General features: G+C 49.0%; 1 protein-coding gene across 3 annotated transcripts in view; it reads left to right on the top strand.

Moving 5' to 3' along the window:
• The window catches only part of LRCH4 (leucine rich repeats and calponin homology domain containing 4), a 153,260-nt gene that overhangs the window by 109,058 nt on the left and 23,876 nt on the right, over positions 1-20,326 (top strand). For 2 of the 3 annotated variants that reach the window (XM_069215654.1, XM_069215652.1), the window contains exons 15-19: positions 8,409-8,531; positions 9,112-9,230; positions 10,226-10,363; positions 10,942-11,019; positions 18,811-19,150. In XM_069215654.1, the coding sequence (XP_069071755.1) occupies positions 8,409-8,531; positions 9,112-9,230; positions 10,226-10,363; positions 10,942-11,019; positions 18,811-19,017 (665 nt within the window). In that variant the 3' untranslated portion in view covers positions 19,018-19,150. Of the gene's footprint in view, positions 1-8,408; positions 8,532-9,111; positions 9,231-10,225; positions 10,364-10,941; positions 11,020-18,810; positions 19,151-20,326 lie in introns of those variants that run through there. The other variant, XM_069215653.1, reaches the window with a different exon arrangement.

Here is a 20,326-nt window from a genome sequence, read left to right as displayed (position 1 = left end):
TTGGGACAAGAGAGGCACACACAAGGGCTCCAGTTACAACAGGTGCTGGGGCAGCAGAGGCGCACACAAGGGCTCCAGTTACAGTAGGCGCTGGGACAAGAGAGGAGCACACAAGGGCTCCAGTTACAGGAGGCGCTGGGACAAGAGAGGCGCATACAAGGGCTCCAGTTACAGTAGGCGCTGGGACAAGAGAGGAGCACACAAGGGCTCCAGTTACAGTAGGCGCTGGGACAGCAGAGGCGCATACAAGGGCTCCAGTTACAGTAGGCGCTGGGACAAGAGAGGAGCACACAAGGGCTCCAGTTACAGTAGGTGCCGGGACAGCAGAGGCGCACACAAGGGCTCCAGTTACAGTAGGTGCAGGGACAGCAGAGGCACACACAAGGGCTCCAGTTACAGTAGGTGCCGGGACAGCAGAGGCGCACACAAGCGCTCCAGTTACAGCAGGTGTCGGGACAGCAGAGGCACACACAAGGGCTCCAGTTACAGTAGGTGCCGGGACAGCAGAGGCGCACACAGGGGCTCCAGTTACAGTAGGCGCCGGGACAGCAGAGGCGCACACAAGGGCTCCAGTTACAGTAGGCGCTGGGACAGCAGAGGCGCACACAAGGGCTCCAGTTACAGTAGGCGCCGGGACAGCAGAGGCACACACAAGGGCTCCAGTTACAGTAGGCGCCGGGACAGCAGAGGCGCACACAAGGGCTCCAGTTACAGTAGGCGCCGGGACAGCAGAGGCGCACACAAGGGCTCCAGTTACAGTAGGCGCTGGGACAAGAGAGGAGCACACAAGGGCTCCAGTTACAGTAGGCGCTGGGACAAGAGAGGAGCACACAAGGGCTCCAGTTACAGTAGGCGCCGGGACAAGAGAAGAGCACACAAGGGCTCCAGTTACAGTAGGTGCTGGGACAAGAGAGGAGCACACAAGGGCTCCAGTTACAGTAGGCGCTGGGACAAGAGAGGAGCACACAAGGGCTCCAGTTACAGTAGGCGCCGGGACAAGAGAAGAGCACACAAGGGCTCCAGTTACAGTAGGTGCTGGGACAAGAGAGGAGCACACAAGGGCTCCAGTTACAGTAGGCGCTGGGACAAGAGAGGAGCACACAAGGGGTCCAGTTACAGTAGGTGCAGGGACAGCAGAGGCGCACACAAGGGCTCCAGTTACAGTAGGTGCAGGGACAGCAGAGGCGCACACAAGGGCTCCAGTTACAGTAGGTGCTGGGACAAGAGAGGAGCACACAAGGGCTCCAGTTACAGTAGGCGCTGGGACAGCAGAGGCGCACACAAGGGCTCAAGTTACAGTAGGTGTCGGGACATCAGAGGCACACACAAGGACTCCAGTTACAGTAGGCGCTGGGACAGCAGAGGCGCACACAAGGGCTCCAGTTACAGTAGGTGTCGGGACAGCAGAGGCACACACAAGGACTCCAGTTACAGTAGGCGCTGGGACAAGAGAGGAGCACACAAGGGCTCCAGTTACAGTAGGTGCAGGGACAGCACAGGCACATACAAGGGCTCCAGTTACAGTAGGCGCTGGGACAGCAGAGGCGCACACAAGGGCTCCAGTTACAGTAGGTGCAGGGACAGCAGAGGCGCACACAAGGGCTCCAGTTACAGTAGGTGCAGGGACAGCAGAGGCGCACACAAGGGCTCCAGTTACAGTAGGTGCAGGGACAGCAGAGGCGCACACAAGGGCTCCAGTTACAGTAGGTGCAGGGACAGCAGAGGCACACACAAGGGCTCCAGTTACAGTAGGCGCTGGGACAGCAGAGGCGCACACAAGGGCTCCAGTTACAGTAGGTGCAGGGACAGCAGAGGCGCACACAAGGGCTCCAGTTACAGTAGGTGCAGGGACAGCACAGGCGCACACAAGGGCTCCAGTTACAGTAGGCGCTGGGACAGCAGAGGCACACACAAGGGCTCCAGTTACAGTAGGTGCCGGGACAGCAGAGGCACACACAAGGGCTCCAGTTACAGTAGGCGCTGGGACAGCAGAGGCACATACAAGGGCTCCAGTTACAGTAGGCGCTGGGACAAGAGAGGAGCACACAAGGACTCCAGTTACAGTAGGTGCAGGGACAGCACAGGCGCACACAAGGGCTCCAGTTACAGTAGGTGCTGGGACAGCAGAGGCGCACACAAGGGCTCCAGTTACAGTAGGCGCTGGGACAAGAGAGGAGCACACAAGGGCTCCAGTTACAGTAGGCGCTGGGACAAGTGAGGAGCACACAAGGGCTCCAGTTACAGTAGGCGCCGGGACAAGAGAGGAGCACACAAGGGCTCCAGTTACAGTAGGCGCCGGGACAAGAGAGGAGCACACAAGGGCTCCAGTTACAGTAGGCGCCGGGACAGCAGAGGCGCACACAAGGGCTCCAGTTACAGCAGGCGCCGGGTACAGCAGAGACACACACAAGGGCTCCAGTTACAGTAGGCGCCGGGACAGCAGAGGCGCACACAAGGGCTCCAGTTACAGTAGGCGCTGGGACAAGAGAGGAGCACACAAGGGCTCCAGTTACAGTAGGTGTAGGGACAGCAGAGGCACACACAGGGGCTCCAGTTACAGTAGGCGCTGGGACAGCAGAGGCGCACACAAGGGCTCCAGTTACAGTAGGCGCTGGGACAAGAGAGAAGCACACAAGGGCTCCAGTTACAGTAGGCGCCGGGACAGCAGAGGCGCACACAAGGGCTCCAGTTACAGTAGGCGCTGGGACAAGAGAGGAGCACACAAGGTCTCCAGTTACAGTAGGCGCTGGGACAAGAGAGGAGCACACAAGGGCTCCAGTTACAGTAGGCGCTGGGACAAGAGAGGAGCACACAAGGGCTCCAGTTACAGTAGGCGCCGGGACAGCAGAGGCGCACACAAGGGCTCCAGTTACAGTAGGCGCCGGGACAGCAGAGGCACACACAAGGGCTCCAGTTACAGTAGGCGCCGGTACAGCAGAGGCGCACACAAGGGCTCCAGTTACAGTAGGCACCGGGACAGCAGAGGCACATACAAGGGCTCCAGTTACAGTAGGTGCAGGGACAGCAGAGGCGCACACAAGGGCTCCAGTTACAGTAGGCGCCGGGACAGCAGAGGCGCACACAAGGGCTCCAGTTACAGTAGGCGCCGGGACAGCAGAGGCGCACACAAGGGCTCCAGTTACAGTAGGCGCCGGGACAGCAGAGGCGCACACAAGGGCTCCAGTTACAGTAGGCGCCGGGACAGCAGAGACACACACAAGGGCTCCAGTTACAGTAGGCGCCGGGACAGCAGAGACGCACACAAGGGCTCCAGTTACAGTAGGCGCCGGGACAGCAGAGGCGCACACAAGGACTCCAGTTACAGTAGGCGCTGGGACAGCAGAGGCACACACAAGGGCTCCAGTTACAGTAGGCGCCGGGACAGCAGAGACACACACAAGGACTCCAGTTACAGCAGGTGTCGGGACAGCAGAGGCGCACACAAGGGCTCCAGTTACAGTAGGCGCTCGGGCAAGAGAGGAGCACACAAGGGCTCCAGTTACAGTAGGCGCTGGGACAGCAGAGGCGCACACAAGGACTCCAGTTACAGTAGGCGCCGGGACAGCAGAGACACACACAAGGGCTCCAGTTACAGTAGGCGCCGGGACAGCAGAGACACACACAAGGGCTCCAGTTACAGTAGGCGCCGGGACAGCAGAGGCGCACACAAGGGCTCCAGTTACAGTAGGCGCCGGGACAGCAGAGGCACACACAAGGGCTCCAGTTACAGTAGGTGCCGGGACAGCAGAGACACACACAAGGGCTCCAGTTACAGTAGGCGCTGGGACAAGAGAGGAGCACACAAGGGCTCCAGTTACAGCAGGTGTCGGGACAGCAGAGGCACACACAAGGGCTCCAGTTACAGCAGGTGTCGGGACAGCAGAGGCGCACACAAGGGCTCCAGTTATAGTAGGCGCCGGGACAGCAGAGACACACACAAGGGCTCCAGTTACAGTAGGCGCCGCGACAGCAGAGACACACACAAGGGCTCCAGTTACAGTAGGCGCCGGGACAGCAGAGACACACACAAGGGCTCCAGTTACAGCAGGTGTCGGGACAGCAGAGGCACACACAAGGGCTCCAGTTACAGCAGGTGTCGGGACAGCAGAGGCGCACACAAGGGCTCCAGTTATAGTAGGCGCCGGGACAGCAGAGACACACACAAGGGCTCCAGTTACAGTAGGCGCCGGGACAGCAGAGACACACACAAGGGCTCCAGTTACAGTAGGCGCCGGGACAGCAGAGACACACACAAGGGCTCCAGTTACAGTAGGCGCCGGGACAGCAGAGACACACACAAGGGCTCCAGTTACAGTAGGCGCTGGGACAGCAGAGACACACACAAGGGCTCCAGTTACAGTAGGCGCTGGGACAGCAGAGGCGCACACAAGGGCTCCAGTTACAGCAGCTGTCTGGACAGCAGAGGCGCACACAAGGACTCCAGTTACAGCAGGTGTCGGGACAGCAGAGGCACACACAAGGACTCCAGTTACAGCAGGTGTCGGGACAGCAGAGACACACACAAGGGCTCCAGTTACAGTAGGTGCCGGGACAGCAGAGACACACACAAGGGCTCCAGTTACAGTAGGCGCTGGGACAGCAGAGACACACACAAGGGCTCCAGTTACAGTAGGCGCTGGGACAGCAGAGGGGCACACAAGGGCTCCAGTTACAGCAGCTGTCTGGACAGCAGAGGCGCACACAAGGACTCCAGTTACAGCAGGTGTCGGGACAGCAGAGGCACACACAAGGACTCCAGTTACAGCAGGTGTCGGGACAGCAGAGACACACACAAGGGCTCCAGTTACAGTAGGCGCTGGGGCAGCAGAGGCGCACACAAGGACTCTGTAAGAGAACCTGGGACTAAGGAGGAGCACACAAGGTTTCCATTTGCAGGTGGTCCTAGGAGGAGTGTGGCTCACCGCTCCACTGGCAGGAGGCGCTGTGGCAAGCGGGGTGCGCGCCTGGGTAAACCTGTAGAAGGTCCTAGAAGAAGCGACTGGCCCACATTGCTTCACTTGTATCAGACACTTAACCCCCACAGTGCCCCGCCCCCACAACTATCCTCCCTTCCGCTTCCCTCCCAGAGGAGCCCTTAAGGTAGGATTTATGTCCAAGAGTAGCAGGATATGCTGAAGTTACAGGTGTTTAAATCCGTACAGGGAACTCCCACCGTTCCGCTTCAGTGAGTATAAGAAAAAGCCCAGAATAACTTCCCCATTTAAAAAGCAGCGCTGCCCAAATGTGGCCGTCGGCCAAAGATGAACCGCACTGTGCCAACAACATTTAGTAGCTCCCACCAGTAACTGGCCTACTTTACCCACATTCTTTGGCCAACTTTACCATGCTCCCTCAAGTGCTCATTGCTTGACTTCACTCTGCACCCCTCTGCATTCACGCACCTTCTGGCCAGCTTCGCTTCATGTCTCTCCAAGCTCCCATCCCTGCTGGCCAGCTTCACGCCACGCATTTCTAAGATCACCCCACCCCCAGCCAGACTCACCTTACTTGTTTCTGTGATCACCACCTTGCCATACAGATACTCCCTGCTTGGACTGTAAGTCCACAGTGCCCCATTATTAGACATTCATCTTCAAGGTGTACTTCAGGGTCCAGAAGTATGTAGTTGAATAGGCATTGAGCATTCATTACTAAATGAGTTCAGGAGCAGCTGGTACTGGAAGTACAGTATGAAACAGAAGACTATTGTGATGAAATACTGTTCTGGATCAAGTACAGCCTCAAGCTGGAGAATTGTAGCTGCGAGTAAGTAATTATTTCCATCGCGAGAAACGCAAGCGGTCCAAAAGTCGTACACCAAAAGTTGACAGCTATCCTGTGACAGGTCTGGCCTGGAAGCACTTCCCCGCAGCATCAAATGGTACACTCTGAAGGAAGAGGGAACCCCAATAAATCTGCAGTGTAAATAGAGACGGGTCAAGACAAGGTAAATTGAAAGCTTAATTCTGACAGTCCTCCAAAAACTAGCGTGGTAGGAAGGTTATAGAGAGAAGGCAAAATGCCCCAGCTTCTGGCCAAAGTGCCTTGGAAATTCTACCGAGGAAAATATTGTCCCTGAAATCCATGACCTATACCATTGACAAAATATCATTAGATAATTATCAAAATTAAGACACTATCATTTGAGAAAACATTGCAAACGTGTTGAGCACAGTAGATAAAAATAAAAATAAACAGTTTGAGGATAAGTTGTGTGTAATGACGGATCAGAATTAGAGCTTAGACACCTCACCTAGGAGACCTGAGACAGGGGCAGGCAGGACTATGTATATATTTTGGAATAGATGAAAACAAGGAAAGAAATGAAGCCATCCCCTTCGTAGAAACATTTGCGCCATAAATATTGGAAATTACTTGTTATCCACCTCATGAAGTGCTCAGGATCAGGCCCAGAAACATTAAGGCCAAATTCATCAGTTTTCATAGTCCGCAATTCAGAGAGTGATTACTACCAGAAGCTGGTGCTATCAAAAGGGTAAATTATGTACACTTATTTCTGTGACCTGGTTGTAAATGCAAGAGCAGAAAATAATTATTTATTGTAAATTGTTAGTCCCGTCTTTGAGAGACTGAGATATTTGGTTTGGCCAAAGGAACGAGCTGTGGTGCTTATGACAGTAGATGTTAGAGCAATGGAATTCTAATTAGTAGACTGCCATTACAAACACCACCCCAAGGTTGTGCAGGGATCTTCGTACAGTGGAGCCCGCCCTGCCTAGATCTATGTTACCATTTAGAAAAAAAAATTATGCACTGAGATTTGCTCCAAGAATTCGCTCTGAGACATGTTCTACCTGGAATGGAACTAAGGACTGTTGTATGGATTACCACCGCTAGCACTACTGTGTCAAGTTCTAAAGAGAAACAGGACAAACCAGGCTCAATCACCCTGGGTTGAGCCAGAAGGTTATGGTACCTACAGCTCCCGAGCATTTGCCCTCCGATAAGGTTACCTCTTTGGAAGGGTTTTTTATCTCTGGAAAACAACAGGACAGGCTCCAGCATCCTCAGTTCCACAACCTACACTTCTATTCGCCTAAATTGAGCAGCAGTTATTGAAAGCCTTTGATTTGCTGATTGTGGTGGTTGTCATCCTTGCGGTAGATGCCCTTCAACAAAGTTTGTCAATGCTGATTGCTGAGGAATATTTATTGCCTTAGAGAGTCTTCAAAATACTCAAAACTTGTAAGACAGACTTTCAGATGTTTATTTTTTGTTCTTTCATTAGCCCTGCAAGTTACTTTCAGTGGGTACGTTGCAACGGTATTTGTGTTTTCAGCCTTTTTGTTTTGGCCTGATCAGTCGTCGTTGTTTACGTTCCTGGTAGTCATGTGTTTCATAAAGGGCTTGGCTGACATATTTCCCACCAAGCCAGTTGTTTTTCATGCTACAATGGGACTGGAACTTGGTCTTGGCATTCTCATGGGCACACCCTTCGAGCCGATGCACAGCTGTTCTTCACAACTCTTGACTCTAAAGACCGTCTTCCTCATTGTGGTTACGACAGCGCCTCGAGTGAGTGAACTGCAGGTGCTTTAGGTTCAGCTGTCTTATACCACCTTCTTTCTGGACAAACTGGTTCTGAAAACCAGGGCAGCCTTTCCACCAAAGATTGTAACTTCCTGCCCTTGTTATAATGATAAATTAAAATGTGAAGAGAACATGGGGAAAGATTACATGCGCAACACAAACAAGAAATCGAATGAACTGGTGGCTCTTCACAATAAAATTAAAAAAACATGAAAAATAAATAAATATAAGGATTGGGAAGTGGCGTGGTACAAGGGGTACATGAGAGGAGCTTGCGAGGGAATTTAGTTGCCCGACAGCACATTGCAGCCACCAGGAGCCTGTAAAACAAAATGGGAAAAAATGCAGAACGGATCTACACGGGGGGAATGAAAGTAGCAAAAGAAACACATGCTGAGATGGAGCAAGGAAGACATACACTCCCTTTGGGTGCTCAATTAAAAAAATAAATTCCCCACTCAAGAATGCAATAGAAGGCTACAACTCATCCAGTCAGAACACTGAGACAGATATGCTCGTGAATGAGAGAAAAAAAAAGAATAGGAAGGAGAGCCATCAGGAACAGACAACTGAGACAGACCAAAAATAGCCATGCAGTCAAAAGCTAGGATTTGAACAAAACCCACTCAGAGTATGTTTTCTGAATTGAAAACAATAGGGTTGTCCTCACAGCTAAAGATGTCTCTCAGGGGGACATATTAGGGTCATTTTTAATCCATTGGGGCCCTAGGCCTGCGCTTTACCTGCGGCATGCGATGGCTGTTTATCGATTCAGGATTGTGTGGTCTTGCTGATCTGCTAACATCTACTTGCATGACACTTTGATTCACCTTGTCTGCACTCCTGCTTCTCTGCAGAACTGAACCCATCCCAGGGCTCTTCCGGCTCCCTCTCAGCTCAAAAAGACACAGCGGCTGTGCAGAAGCCCAGCAGCTTCCTCTTCCGATCCTCATCACGGAACAGCGCAAAATCTAGCTCAGGTAGGTACTACAAATATTTGAGCAATGCCTTATTTAGCGATCTCAGGTCTGCTACGCTGAGGTGCTGTAGTAGCCATGCTGCAGTCCCTTGGCTGCGTCACATAAGTGTCTGTCATACCTTTGATCGTTGTAGAACCCAGCGTAAGCCATTCTTGGTGTCTATCATTCTCCTACTGCAGTGCTGGCAGCCTCATGCAGTTCCACTGGTGTCCCTCCTTTCTGAGCCGCAGTGCGTCCATCCTATTCCACGACTATCCCATACACAGCTTAGTTAAGTTGTCTGATTCTTGATGTTCATCACGTTGACCTGTTCTATGACGGTCACTCCGCTCTGACGATGCAGCTCAGTCCCGACCTTCTCCACTGGTATTTTCTCTCCTGTGTAGCTTGGGCACTCTGCAATATCCACTGCTGACAGAGCACAAATGTTCTCCTGATTCTGCTTGCCCTTTCTGTGTTTCCAGCTTGTCAAAAAATCCCCTGTCTAGAGTTCTCTGAGACCAAACCAGGCTTGGTTTGGTGCAGTCCCCTCTGATACCCACCGTCATGCATGCAAGTGTGATTTTTGATTTTCCTGCAGGTGATAACCCTGTTCAGGGCCCACCTGAAACAGCCCAGACAGAGTCCAAAAGTCCTGTGCGGTTACGGAGTCCGCGCAACATCGTGGATGAGAAGGCATTAGTAGCCCAGCTGCGCAAGGTATGTGTCTGTGGAAGGTGTCTGGCACTGTAAGCACAGCTCCCTCAGTAAAGAATAAGGGCTTCGAGGTGGTGGTGGCGGACCCTGAGCAGGGACTTCCATAGAAGCCGATTGCAACAGAGCCTTTGATTAAAAAGCCAGTTTAAGGCTTCCCAGAAGCACATGGTGCATGGCCTTTGAGTGGCATCCAAGGGCGTCTGAGATACAGGAGACGGCTGGGAGCTTCTGGGAAGCAGGAGTCAACCTACAGCTTCTGGGAGCGAACTGGCAGCTGAGGGCCACTAGGAAGTGGGCTGTAGGTGAGCACTTCCGAAGGCAGAGGTAAACCAGGGTGGCAGGTCATTGAGGGCTTCACGGAACAGCAAAGGCAGGCTCCGGGTGCTGCTGGAAGCGCAGAAAGGAAGGCGTGATGCTCACAAGAAACAGGGAGGGCAGCAAAAGACTTAGAGAGATATAGGTTAGGAGATCACCTCTAAAGAAAACTGGAGTAAATGACGACTGTGGGCTGAAAGAAGCAGTGAGCCTGTGAACTCCACGTGGAGTACATCAGAGGTAAATCAGAGACTTCCAGAAGCCTCCTGAGAGCTTTAGTGAGAGGCTGAAATTAGGGAAGCTTAGCAAGACGCCAAGTGGTATGATGCAGAGGAGGTGAGACATTGACCAGCGGGAGGGAAGTTGAGAACTTCTGCAACCTGTAAAGAACAGTGTGGCTCTTGTACACTCAGTGAGGGAGAGCTGTGTGATACAGGGAGCCAGTGAACATCTCTGAGCTGCAGGTGGGGCAGAAGGGATTGCCTTGGGCTGAGAGAAGATGAGAGGTTTAAAGTATTCTCTCCGGGCTTCACTCCTGCTAGATTGAGACACAGGAAGCAGCGAAAGCATAGACCTGAAGCCGGAGCGGTGGCAGCAGGCGCTATATTGAAAATAGCGAAAGAAGTGCAGATGCTAAATACACGCTGACCCTCTCATATCTCCACTAATGGTTTGCTTTCCAGAATATAGAGCTGCGATTAAATATTACTCTAGCAGATGAGTTCGGAGAGGCTCTTTCCAACGGTGCCATCCTCTGCCAGCTGGTTAACCACCTGTGTCCTCGAGCAGTGTCATTCATTCATGTGCCTTCTCCAGCAGTGGTGAGTTGCATACCTCATTGATGTTTTTCTTTTTAAACTTTGTTCTCGTCATAGTTACCAATTTTGTTTTAAATATGTAGGATTTTTTTAAATATGTAGGGTTACTTCAGTCTCACATCACCAGCAATGCGAGTGCAAACGCTTCACTAACATTAGATTCTTTTAAAACAGTCACTTACAGGCCGGCTTATGGGAAAACGACCGTCACTTGGGTGTTAGGCCTGCCTAAGGTGTTGAGACTGACTGACTAGCAAGAAGGTTTGGAGAGAGCTAGGCAGCCCTGTATATCTGAGAGATTGGTAGAAGGGAAACTTAACATGTGTGGGCAACATAGGGCCATAAAGCGAGACGTGCATTCTGAAGGGAAGACAAGCTTTTGTGGATCCTCAAAACATGAGGGAAATATTACCTGCCTACATCCTAGCATATGTGCGCACACACTCACAGGATGAAGGCCCTTATAGATGACTGCCTTAGTTTTGCAATATCATTTAACCTTCAAGGTGTGGAGAACACAGCTGATCCAAGAAAGCAGCAATCTTCATACTGATCTAAATGTTCCCTCTGCTCCCTTCCAGCCAAAGCTGAATATGATTAAGAGCAGGAAGAATGTTGAGAACTTCCTTGAAGCATGCCGCAAGATTGGTGTCCCTGAGGTGAGACATTGTGTTTCCTCCACTGCACCTTCTGCAGCGTATTTCTTCGCCATTTCCCTCTTCTTTGGTGCCTATTTGTTTATCCCATTCCTTGGAGTGAAAGGCTGCTTGAGATGAATGTGTTGCTGGTGGATGGTGCTTGATCGTCATGGTCAGTAAAACGGCTTGCAAGTGTCTTGGGTAATTCACACATGGAGAGGGGTGGGGGACCGTTCCGTGTTCTGTTTATCTTTGTCACTATAAGTATGTCAAATCCTAGGTAATGCCAATAAATGTTTTATCCGGTGGCATATCTGAGCCTTGAAGGTTTCTGATCCAGGTCATGCATTGGCTTTCCAGACGAACACCCTCTTTGAATCATTACCTGTAATGGGCGACCATTCAGACTTAAAATCCGCTCTGTCGCGAAAGCGGTCTGGAAGTGTTTGGTCTGTTTGATCTTTTTTGGTGGATACTGCATTTTAAGAACATTATTTGATGGAAGGCTTGGCCTCTACAGAGATAACCACTAGAATTTTGCAGTCTCTAGAAGGTCCCCTTTTGAATTGCCTCATATCTACAGGAATATCTGCTTGAATCCATGTCTCTGAGAAAGCCCCTTTGGAAGTTCTAGGTCTCTCCAGGGAGAGACCCTGTTTAGCTCCTGGGTCTCTTGAGAAATGCTCCCTGACCATCAGCTCACTCCTCTGAGACACTCTTGAATTCTTGTCTCTCTAGAGGAATACCACTTGAACACATGATTCTCTTAGGGTATACCCTCTTGAAATGCTGTCACATTCGAGGGATACCCACTCAAAGCTGTATAATTACCTTGTGGACTTGGGGTCTTAAAATCGTGGTCTCTAGGAGAGATTCCTTAGAAGTTCTAGTTTTGTAGCACTGGATCTTTCATAGATTCACATGCTTGAAGTATTTCCCATTTCGAGCTGGGAGTCCCACAATAACATTTCCTCCAGGAGGGCGCCCCATCTCATACCAAAGAATAGCCCGATGGTGCTCTGTCACCCTAGAGCCAGGTACCCCTACTGTTTACTACGTTAGCTCATTCTTCAGGGGGGAAAGTGACCATGACAACTCTTTATGCCAGGGTTCCCCTGTCGAACATATGTAAATCGGCAACAAGGAACAGTCCCCTCACATTTACAAAACATGACTGCAGGTTGAATATGCCCCCAGAGAGTCAGCCATCAGCTAAGCAGTTTTACATAGTTTTCCAGCAAGGTGTGTGTGTTCTCGTGTTTCATTTTGGTATATAACTATAATACTTATGATAAAAGTATGTTATAATTTAATTATATATGGAGTATGTCTCGCACTGCTTGCTACTCTGATTCAAGCATCTGAAGCTATGAAAAATCCAGTAATGCAGAACAAATTAGTTTCTTCCCTGTAACTGCACTTCTTAATTGTTGGTATCTTTTGTAAATTCACATGCAACACTCCCTTCTCCCCGAGCAGAGGCGTTTTACTGTCTCTGCCCTTTGATCCTAATGCTATTATAATTCTGAACTATGGAAGCCTATGAGGTGAGTGGAGACTCTTACCCCGTTGGTTGAAGTTTCGGTATTTTCTAATGAGGTAGTGGACTGCTGAAGTGCATGATTTCAAACTTGGTCCTAAAGGAATTTTCTTTGTACTGCAATGGAAATGTTACGCTGCGACTGACAGCTTGACAACGCGGAATGTTCCAAGCATGTGAATCTAAGAAAACTACCAACGCTGGAGCAAGTAACTTACTTCATTACTCCGGGGAGCTATGCTCTAGAACTGTTTGATTGCTAGAGGGATAGTGCTTGCACTGTAGCGTCATTCTAGAGATGCCCTCCTGAACTCCTAGGGGTAGAATCTTGGAGTCATGGTCTTTAGTGAGACACTGTTTCTGTCTCCAGTTTTGACATTTAAAGTAGGTTCTCAGTGGTGCCACCAGTTTCCTCCTAACTCCCCTGAACAGACTAATGTGTACTCTTCTAATCGAGTAGAATATTGCCTCTTCGTTGCATTCTTCACTCTCTGATGTTCAAAGGGCATTCTCTCTAGGAGTGTCCATTCTGCTATCTCTCTCCCAGGCCTGCCCTCGTTGGTCAGACTTCTGATCGCAGCTTGGTCAGAGCTGCCACTGGACGATTATTACTGGTAGTTTTATGGCTGCTCCTCTTGGGTGTCCACTGGGTGGGGCACTGGTCTGCTAAGAGTTAGTGCTTCAGATGTGACAAGCAGAGATACTTTTGTTTAAAGCACAGTACAGGTCTTGCCCAAAAAAGTTTCATGTAGGTTCTCAAATTTTTTCTTTTGAATGTATGTGACCCTTGCCCCACACCCCTGGCTTTACAGCTGGTTGTTGGTGGTGCTTGGTCTAATGTTGTCTTGTTGCCTGTGTTAACCCTGTGAAATCACTTTCTAGCTTAAAATAGCAACCAGCGCCCAGTTACAGCCTAGTAACAGTGAGTAGAGCATACCCCGCCCAGTGCATAACCCTCTCCTTCCATTCTTTGTCCCTGGGCGAGAATCTGGAATACTGGCGCAAGGAATTCAAGTAAACCCAATGCTCGGCTAACTGTACAGATGGACTCGGGTTTCTTTCAGGGGAAATTATTTTTCAAGAACTTACAGTTGTAGTAAAGCATTGCCTCAAAGTTTGAATGATAATGAATAATTTGATTAAAAAAGCTTAAAACCCCTATATGGGAGATGCCATGTTGCAGTGAGAGGCTGGCTTACCTTGGCTATACCTAGATTGCAGGAAGTGCAAAGCTTTGTTCATATATATATTTAACCCTTCCAGAGCTTGAAAAAAAAACAGATGGGAGGCTCAGCCAAGATGTAATACCAGATAATTGCATATTGTTTCAAAGGTTGGCATTTCTGTAGCCCCACATTAGTTGGGAAGTATGGTTCTGAAGGTGAGACCCCATGCCCTTGTGGCTGATTTGTTCCTTGTTTCAGAGAATATTTATTGAGCCCTGTGTAAGCTGGCACCACACCTTGGTATTTGCTAAAAGTGTGTAAAATAAAGTGCATTTTTGCATCAATCGGTGGATGATAAGTCTGAAAATGATTTACTAGTGTCTGGTATTGATAAATTGATTCCTCTTCTCCTATCCCGGTACATCGCCTCAGTTCTTGACTACCTGGTGGTCTACTTTATCTGGCAGTGCTGTATTCCAGACTGCTCAGCACCACAGTGGGATGGCATGTGTCCTTTTGAATGGGATTCATCAAAAGCTGTTTCGTTGACTGCTGCTTGTCAATCCTGGCCTAGCTGTAACCACAAGCAGCGGGGAAAGGGGCAGTGCAGGGGCGAGCTGAAAACACAAAAATATATTCATGGCTGCCTCTCGTGGGTGGTTGAGCATCTTTTTATCCTTGACATATTGCCAGGTGTGAGACTGGAACTGGAAAAAATAAGACAATACTTGGGAGTAGCGTGCCTGGAGATGCCATAGAGACTGAAGAATATAGAGCTCCTAACCACACCGATCACCTGCTCATTTTCTGCTTTGCCACATAATCATAGGCTCCAGGTCTTTTTATGTATTAAGTAATCCTTTCTCAGAGAAGCCGCCCGTGTGCGTTCAAAAAGCCTTGAGGCTCACAGGCTCGGGGGAGGAGGTATACAGCACTCAAGTCTGCTCTGTTTCCCTGGCGAGAGTTGGATGTGGGTGTGTTTCCTCTGAACTTGAATCATGATGGAGATATTGTTCTTATGGATGTTGTGAGGCCATATCCCTGTAGCAAAGAAATGAAGCAGGGCTCGACCATGCCTGCTGTTTTTTTTCTGAAAGTGGCTCCGGAGATTCCTATTCCCTTTTCTATGTTGACTCCATACCTTATTCCTCACCAGATGTGGTGGCTTTACTGTGTCCCTTTCTTCTCTGGCCAGCCTCCTCAGTGCTTCCTGAATACCACTGCATCTGATTTACAAATTAGTACTCGTGTCCAGTCTTCCAGCACTTGCTGCTCATGACTGTGGAAATCAGGGTCTTTTCCTAACCTGGCCTCACCCTCTTCTGCCGTCTGCTCAGGGTGAGCTCTAATTCCCGAGTCATGGGCGATATCTGCCAGAAGCGATCTTCTGTATTCTTTTTAAGGTAATTCAGATATTCTCTTGTTTAAACAATATTGCTCGCTCAAAGATAGAAGACATCTTTCTTCTGGAGGTTTTCTTCTGCTGACCGGATGAATGGTACCCTCAGGATACAGTAATTTTCAGTTGTCAGAGGAAAACCAGTCTGGCTACACTAACTTTTGTTTACTCTCAGTTGAATACGATGACAACAAATTCTTCCTTCGGCACAACAAGCTTTCAGTGAGCATGCTACATGTTTCAGAGAAGAGCTGAACCAACTTGTCTCCTTGACAGGGCAGCCCTTATTCCAGTGGACCTCCCTGCAGCAGTTGACATGGTCTCGCAGCCCGCCCTCGTCAGGCACCTGCACGAGTTAGGCATCCAAGGACCTGCTCCTTCTTAACGGAAAGAACACAAGCTGTCAGCCTGGCACCTTCCTCCTCGGAAGCCCGCCAACTCATCTGATAAGTCTCTCGAGGTTCATCGGTCAGCCCCACCCTCTTCAATGCCTAGATGATCCCTTTGGCCAGTGTAATCCACACACACAACCTCAGCAGCCTTTTCTCTGCAGACGACATGCAGCTCATACCCTTTCCTTTCGGATAAGATCCCCAACGCAAGACACAAGTCCACTGCGTGCATGACCAAAGTCCCTATCTGCATGAAAGCCATCTGTCTCAAGTTCAGCTTTCTACAAGACCTTAGTAATGATATTCAACAAGAACAACTAACCACAGGACTCCACTGGTGGTTGGCTGAACTCGGACTTACACCCAGAACCCACACTAGGAACCTCAGAATAATTATTGACAGGACAATCATCCCCATCACTGTGTCCTGCCTCCACACCCTTAAGATGCTGAGGCACATCTTCAAATGGCACCCAAGCCACACTAAAAGACCCTGTAACTCGCACCCTAGTCATCAGCAAATAAGACGTACCGGAACACCCTCTTCGCCGGTTTCACCAAGCCACTCATTAGAAGACTATAAACCATCCAGAACTCAGCAGGCAGACTCATGATCAAACTCCCCCACACAACTCTTACCATACCACACCTCAGGGAGCGCCACCGGCTCCTGATAAACAATTGCACTCATTTCAGAGTTGTCACACACATTAAAGGCACTTCAGAACTTAGGCGCCCCCTACCTAAGAGTTGCATCTCATGCCGCCAACCGCTCAGACACCTCTACTCACCAGGACCTCTACTCGCACACATGCCACTCATACACAGAACCAGATCAGGAGGATGGGCGTTCTCTTACATCACTCTTAAAGCATTAACCTGCCGCCCACATCAGAGCCTCTTCTTGAATTCCAAAAGAAGCTGAACACTTGGCTTTTCAATTAATCAACCTTCCATAGGCAGAGCTAAGTACACACACCTGCTCAGCACCCGGATACCCTTGCGGGTGAAGAGAGTTCCCCCAGGAGGGTTGTCCTGGCCATTTGTTTTAATGCCACAAAGGATTGCTCTTTTGTGATTGCTTTGCTACAGTTTCTGTGGTGTATGAGCTCAGGAAGGTAAGGTCCTCAGTAGCATCTATGAACCATATCTATGTGGCTTCCAGATACTTTTGCAGTATTCCTTGCAAAGTTTTTTATGACTGCTGAGACCTGCTGTTGCAAAGTTAGGATAATCTGCTCTGACACAACAAGAATGTTACCTGGCAGACACCGGACAGCTGAAAAGTTAAGATACAAAGGTTGCAACTTATTTCTTGCGGATTGCAAAAGCTCTGATGGTGTTTTGTGCTGTGACAGCTTGAGTAAAGTATCTTTGCGGTAGTGGCATGAAATAAGATGGCCCTCAAACTAAGTAGGGTTTTCAGTGACGTTTACTTCCTTGTTCTGAAATATGCCCTGCACCTCGTGAGTCCTTGGAGGAACCCAGTGTTTTTGATATCTAACCTTGCTGCCTGATTCCAGACACAGGACTGACCTTTTCATGTTGAGAATTCATGTCCATCCGGGATGATCGAGAAATAGGTTTCTATGTGAAAAACTCTCTTCCAATTACATGTGAAAAGTTCTGTTGAACACAAAACTGATGATTTAGCCAAAAGACTTAAACCTCTTGGTAGCTTGTTTTGAAATATGGGGCTGGTAATCCAAACAGCCACCACCCTAGAAATATTAATCATTGTGCATTAATTCGTCTTGAGGATAGTTTGGGCTATTTCGTAAGTAGTGTGAATATGACTGTGAAGTGAGGTTTATTTTTAAAATTGTGTACTTTCATACAGATGGCATGTGCCTAAATAAACCCCACTTTCAACTGTACAAACAGTCTTATTGAGCAAGCTCATCTTATTCCATCTCAAAAGGTTTATGTTTAGCTCTGTCTACATACTGCTGGAATAAATATAAACCCATCAAAATGTCATTTATTGTCAAGTTCCCATACTTATGCAGCCAGGAAAGTGCTATTTAACAAACGCTAATCCTTAAATCCACTACAATAGGATATACATTTTATTCCTTGTCACCGTACACACACAGAGTTGAAGTTCACACATTCTTAAAATGTGAGGTTCTTAGATTTTGAAAACGGATTTTAAGTAATTAGGAGTTCAAGAGGGAAAGAGTAAGTTGGAAGACTTGTCTGTTGGCCCACGTTGCACTGTTGTTTCTTAGCACCGTGCCATCTTTCGAGTTACGCCTTAGTTTCTTCTGTAGGTTGCCGGGATACAGCTGGCAACTTGCCTCCCACCACCTTGTCCATCCACAATAGAGGGACCATTTCAGAGGCTTGAGATTCGAAGGGCCATCTCATGACATAACTCATCCCCTGCTGGGTATTGATTGAACAGGCGGAGGCTTGGTTGGTCATTTTTTTTCTCCAAGGGGGACTGCCATTCTGAAACTATTAATTTGAAGATTGGTTGTTGTTTGTGTCATTATACTCAGGCAAGAACTCTCAGTAGTCGATCTCTAGTCTAACCAAAGTCTATTTTATTTACTACTTTCGGGGCTTCTTTCAACTAAATAACTTTGTTATTCAATTTATTTTTTAAGGATAAGTATTCTACAGGACAACTGGCCTGATTTATATTTTGGCAGATGGGATATCCGTCACGGTTGTGACAGAGTAACACGCCCACTGAAATACAAATCAGGCCCTAAGTATCCGGTATAAGAGGTTCCTTAATCTGCGATGCGGATGCTATATGTCCATGAACTTTCCTTATTTCCCAGTTCTTCTTCCCCTCGCGCACGTGTGGCTATTATGCTCCTGAATGCCTCTTTCACCTGGAAATAACTTTAAAACCGATGATGATGTTTGGCCAAGGTTAACATCAATTTCAGAGGTACCGACGGGTGACAGTGATCCTCCCAGTCTCTATGGCACCACCTGGCACCACTGTCTAGTAGTTTTCTTTTGGGTCCAGTCTGACGGCAGGGGCCATTATATCATTTACAGCACTGTACATAAGTACTTTCTGTCTACAACACAATATCTGTAAAATGTAATTTTCCTTCCATCGCCCCTCTGTGTATGGGGCACCTGGCTGTCCTATCAGGTGTTAGCACTTCACCACTGTATTAGGTGTAATCTACATTCCCTTTTCTTGCACTGCATAAACTTCCCCTTGGTGCTCGGATGTATCCTGTTATGTCCCCCTCTGTGCGTAAGAAGTTGAGTGGCTCTTATTAACATCTTTAATCTTTTGTTTTTCTCTTGTCTTTTGTCTGTTTTTGTTGCTGACCTCGTACACAGGTCGACCTCTGCTTGCCCTCTGATATTCTCCAAGCCAACGCCTGCAGCATTCAAAGAACTGTCAATGCCTTACTGCAGATGAAAGATACCACTCCCGCCACAGAGCCCGGCGCCCCCTGCACCTTCCACTTTGCTGGCTTTGGCGTCTTCTATGTTGTCGTCATGTTGCTGTGTTATGTGGCCTACTGCAAGCTCTCTGTGTTTTAACCTACTGGAAGCCAAACGCAGGGGTCCCTCGAAGCCGGTTCTTTCATACACCAGGTCCTCAGACCCAGGGAGGAATCTGCGCAGCCACACTAGACATGAAGGACCAAACTCTAGACTCCAGAGCCTTTACCTTTTGTGTACCTCCAAGCTCAAGGCAAAAAAGCACAGCCGTTCAAGGAGAGGTTAGATTTTGAGTTAAGGAATCAGAACAGACCACAATGCGCTCTCCCCCTACTCCATTCCATAAATACCCAGCAGGGGCGAGAGCCTACGCAGCCTGCGCTGTGATCTCCAGCTATGTCTGCGTCAGTGAGGGATGGCACTTTTCTGGAATAGGCACAAGGGATTGTTCCGGTGATGGGACTGGAGATGAAGCTCTTTCCCTCCACCCCCTCTATGTCCCCTTAGTGCTGCATGTGTGTTCCAACTTTCGGGGTTGGAGGGAAAGGATGAGTTGGCTTGCCTGATGGACGGGGGTGCGGATATTTCTAACCTCAAGCCCTAGCTTTTACTAAAGGTTTCAAGATGCAGCCTAAGCCCTGCAGAGAAGGTCCCCTGTTTACTGCTGCAATGGCTTTACTTTCCAGGTTAGGAGGATTTAAGTTTCTACATCAGCGTAAAGACTACTGAAGTCCAAGGAAGTCACTCCCCACCAGAAGGTGTTTAACAGAGTGACCTAAGAAGGAGCAGTTGAAGGTACAAGACTGGCCAGTTGTTGCTCTTCATCCTAGGACTGCCCCTCCTAGAGAAACACAGTCATGATGTATTACCTCCTAAAAAGAAGTCTGGGGTTCCTAAATTAAATGTATATTTAGGGTAAGACACTGTTCCCTGTTCCACTGATGTCACTTCATAACAAACAGCCGGAGGAATGGCTGCCTATAAGACTCTAGACTGAGGAGAAACAGAGCTAAGGATCTAAGCTGCTACCTCGTAGAATAGGTCAGTGACGATGCTGTTGAACCATCACTTGGGACACTAGGCTTAACCTTCACCCTCTTGTAATGCCCAACCATTGGTGTGAACATACGCTCTTGTGGTCTGTAAGGTGCCAGAGAAGGTCTCCGTCCACTTCAGTGCTGGCAAGTGTAACTCTGCCATGTTAACAAGACAGGCGATGGAAGGATTCCTTTGGAAGTCCCTCGTAGCCCTCACAGGGTCTGTTTATCGATCCTGTCCAGGCCATGGGTAGTAGCGTTTGAATCCTTAGAGGGCCTGATCCACTGAAGCGTGATGCACAGAAGCACACTGCTCCTCAGCTCAGGTTTGCGACATGATCACTAAGTCTTGAATCAAGCCTTGTAAGAGT

Source organism: Pleurodeles waltl, chromosome 12, assembly GCF_031143425.1.
Source record: "Pleurodeles waltl isolate 20211129_DDA chromosome 12, aPleWal1.hap1.20221129, whole genome shotgun sequence".
NCBI lineage: Eukaryota > Metazoa > Chordata > Amphibia > Caudata > Salamandridae > Pleurodeles > Pleurodeles waltl.
The sequence above is the reverse complement of the archived record's forward strand: the minus strand, read 5'-3'. Positions and strand labels throughout refer to the sequence as shown.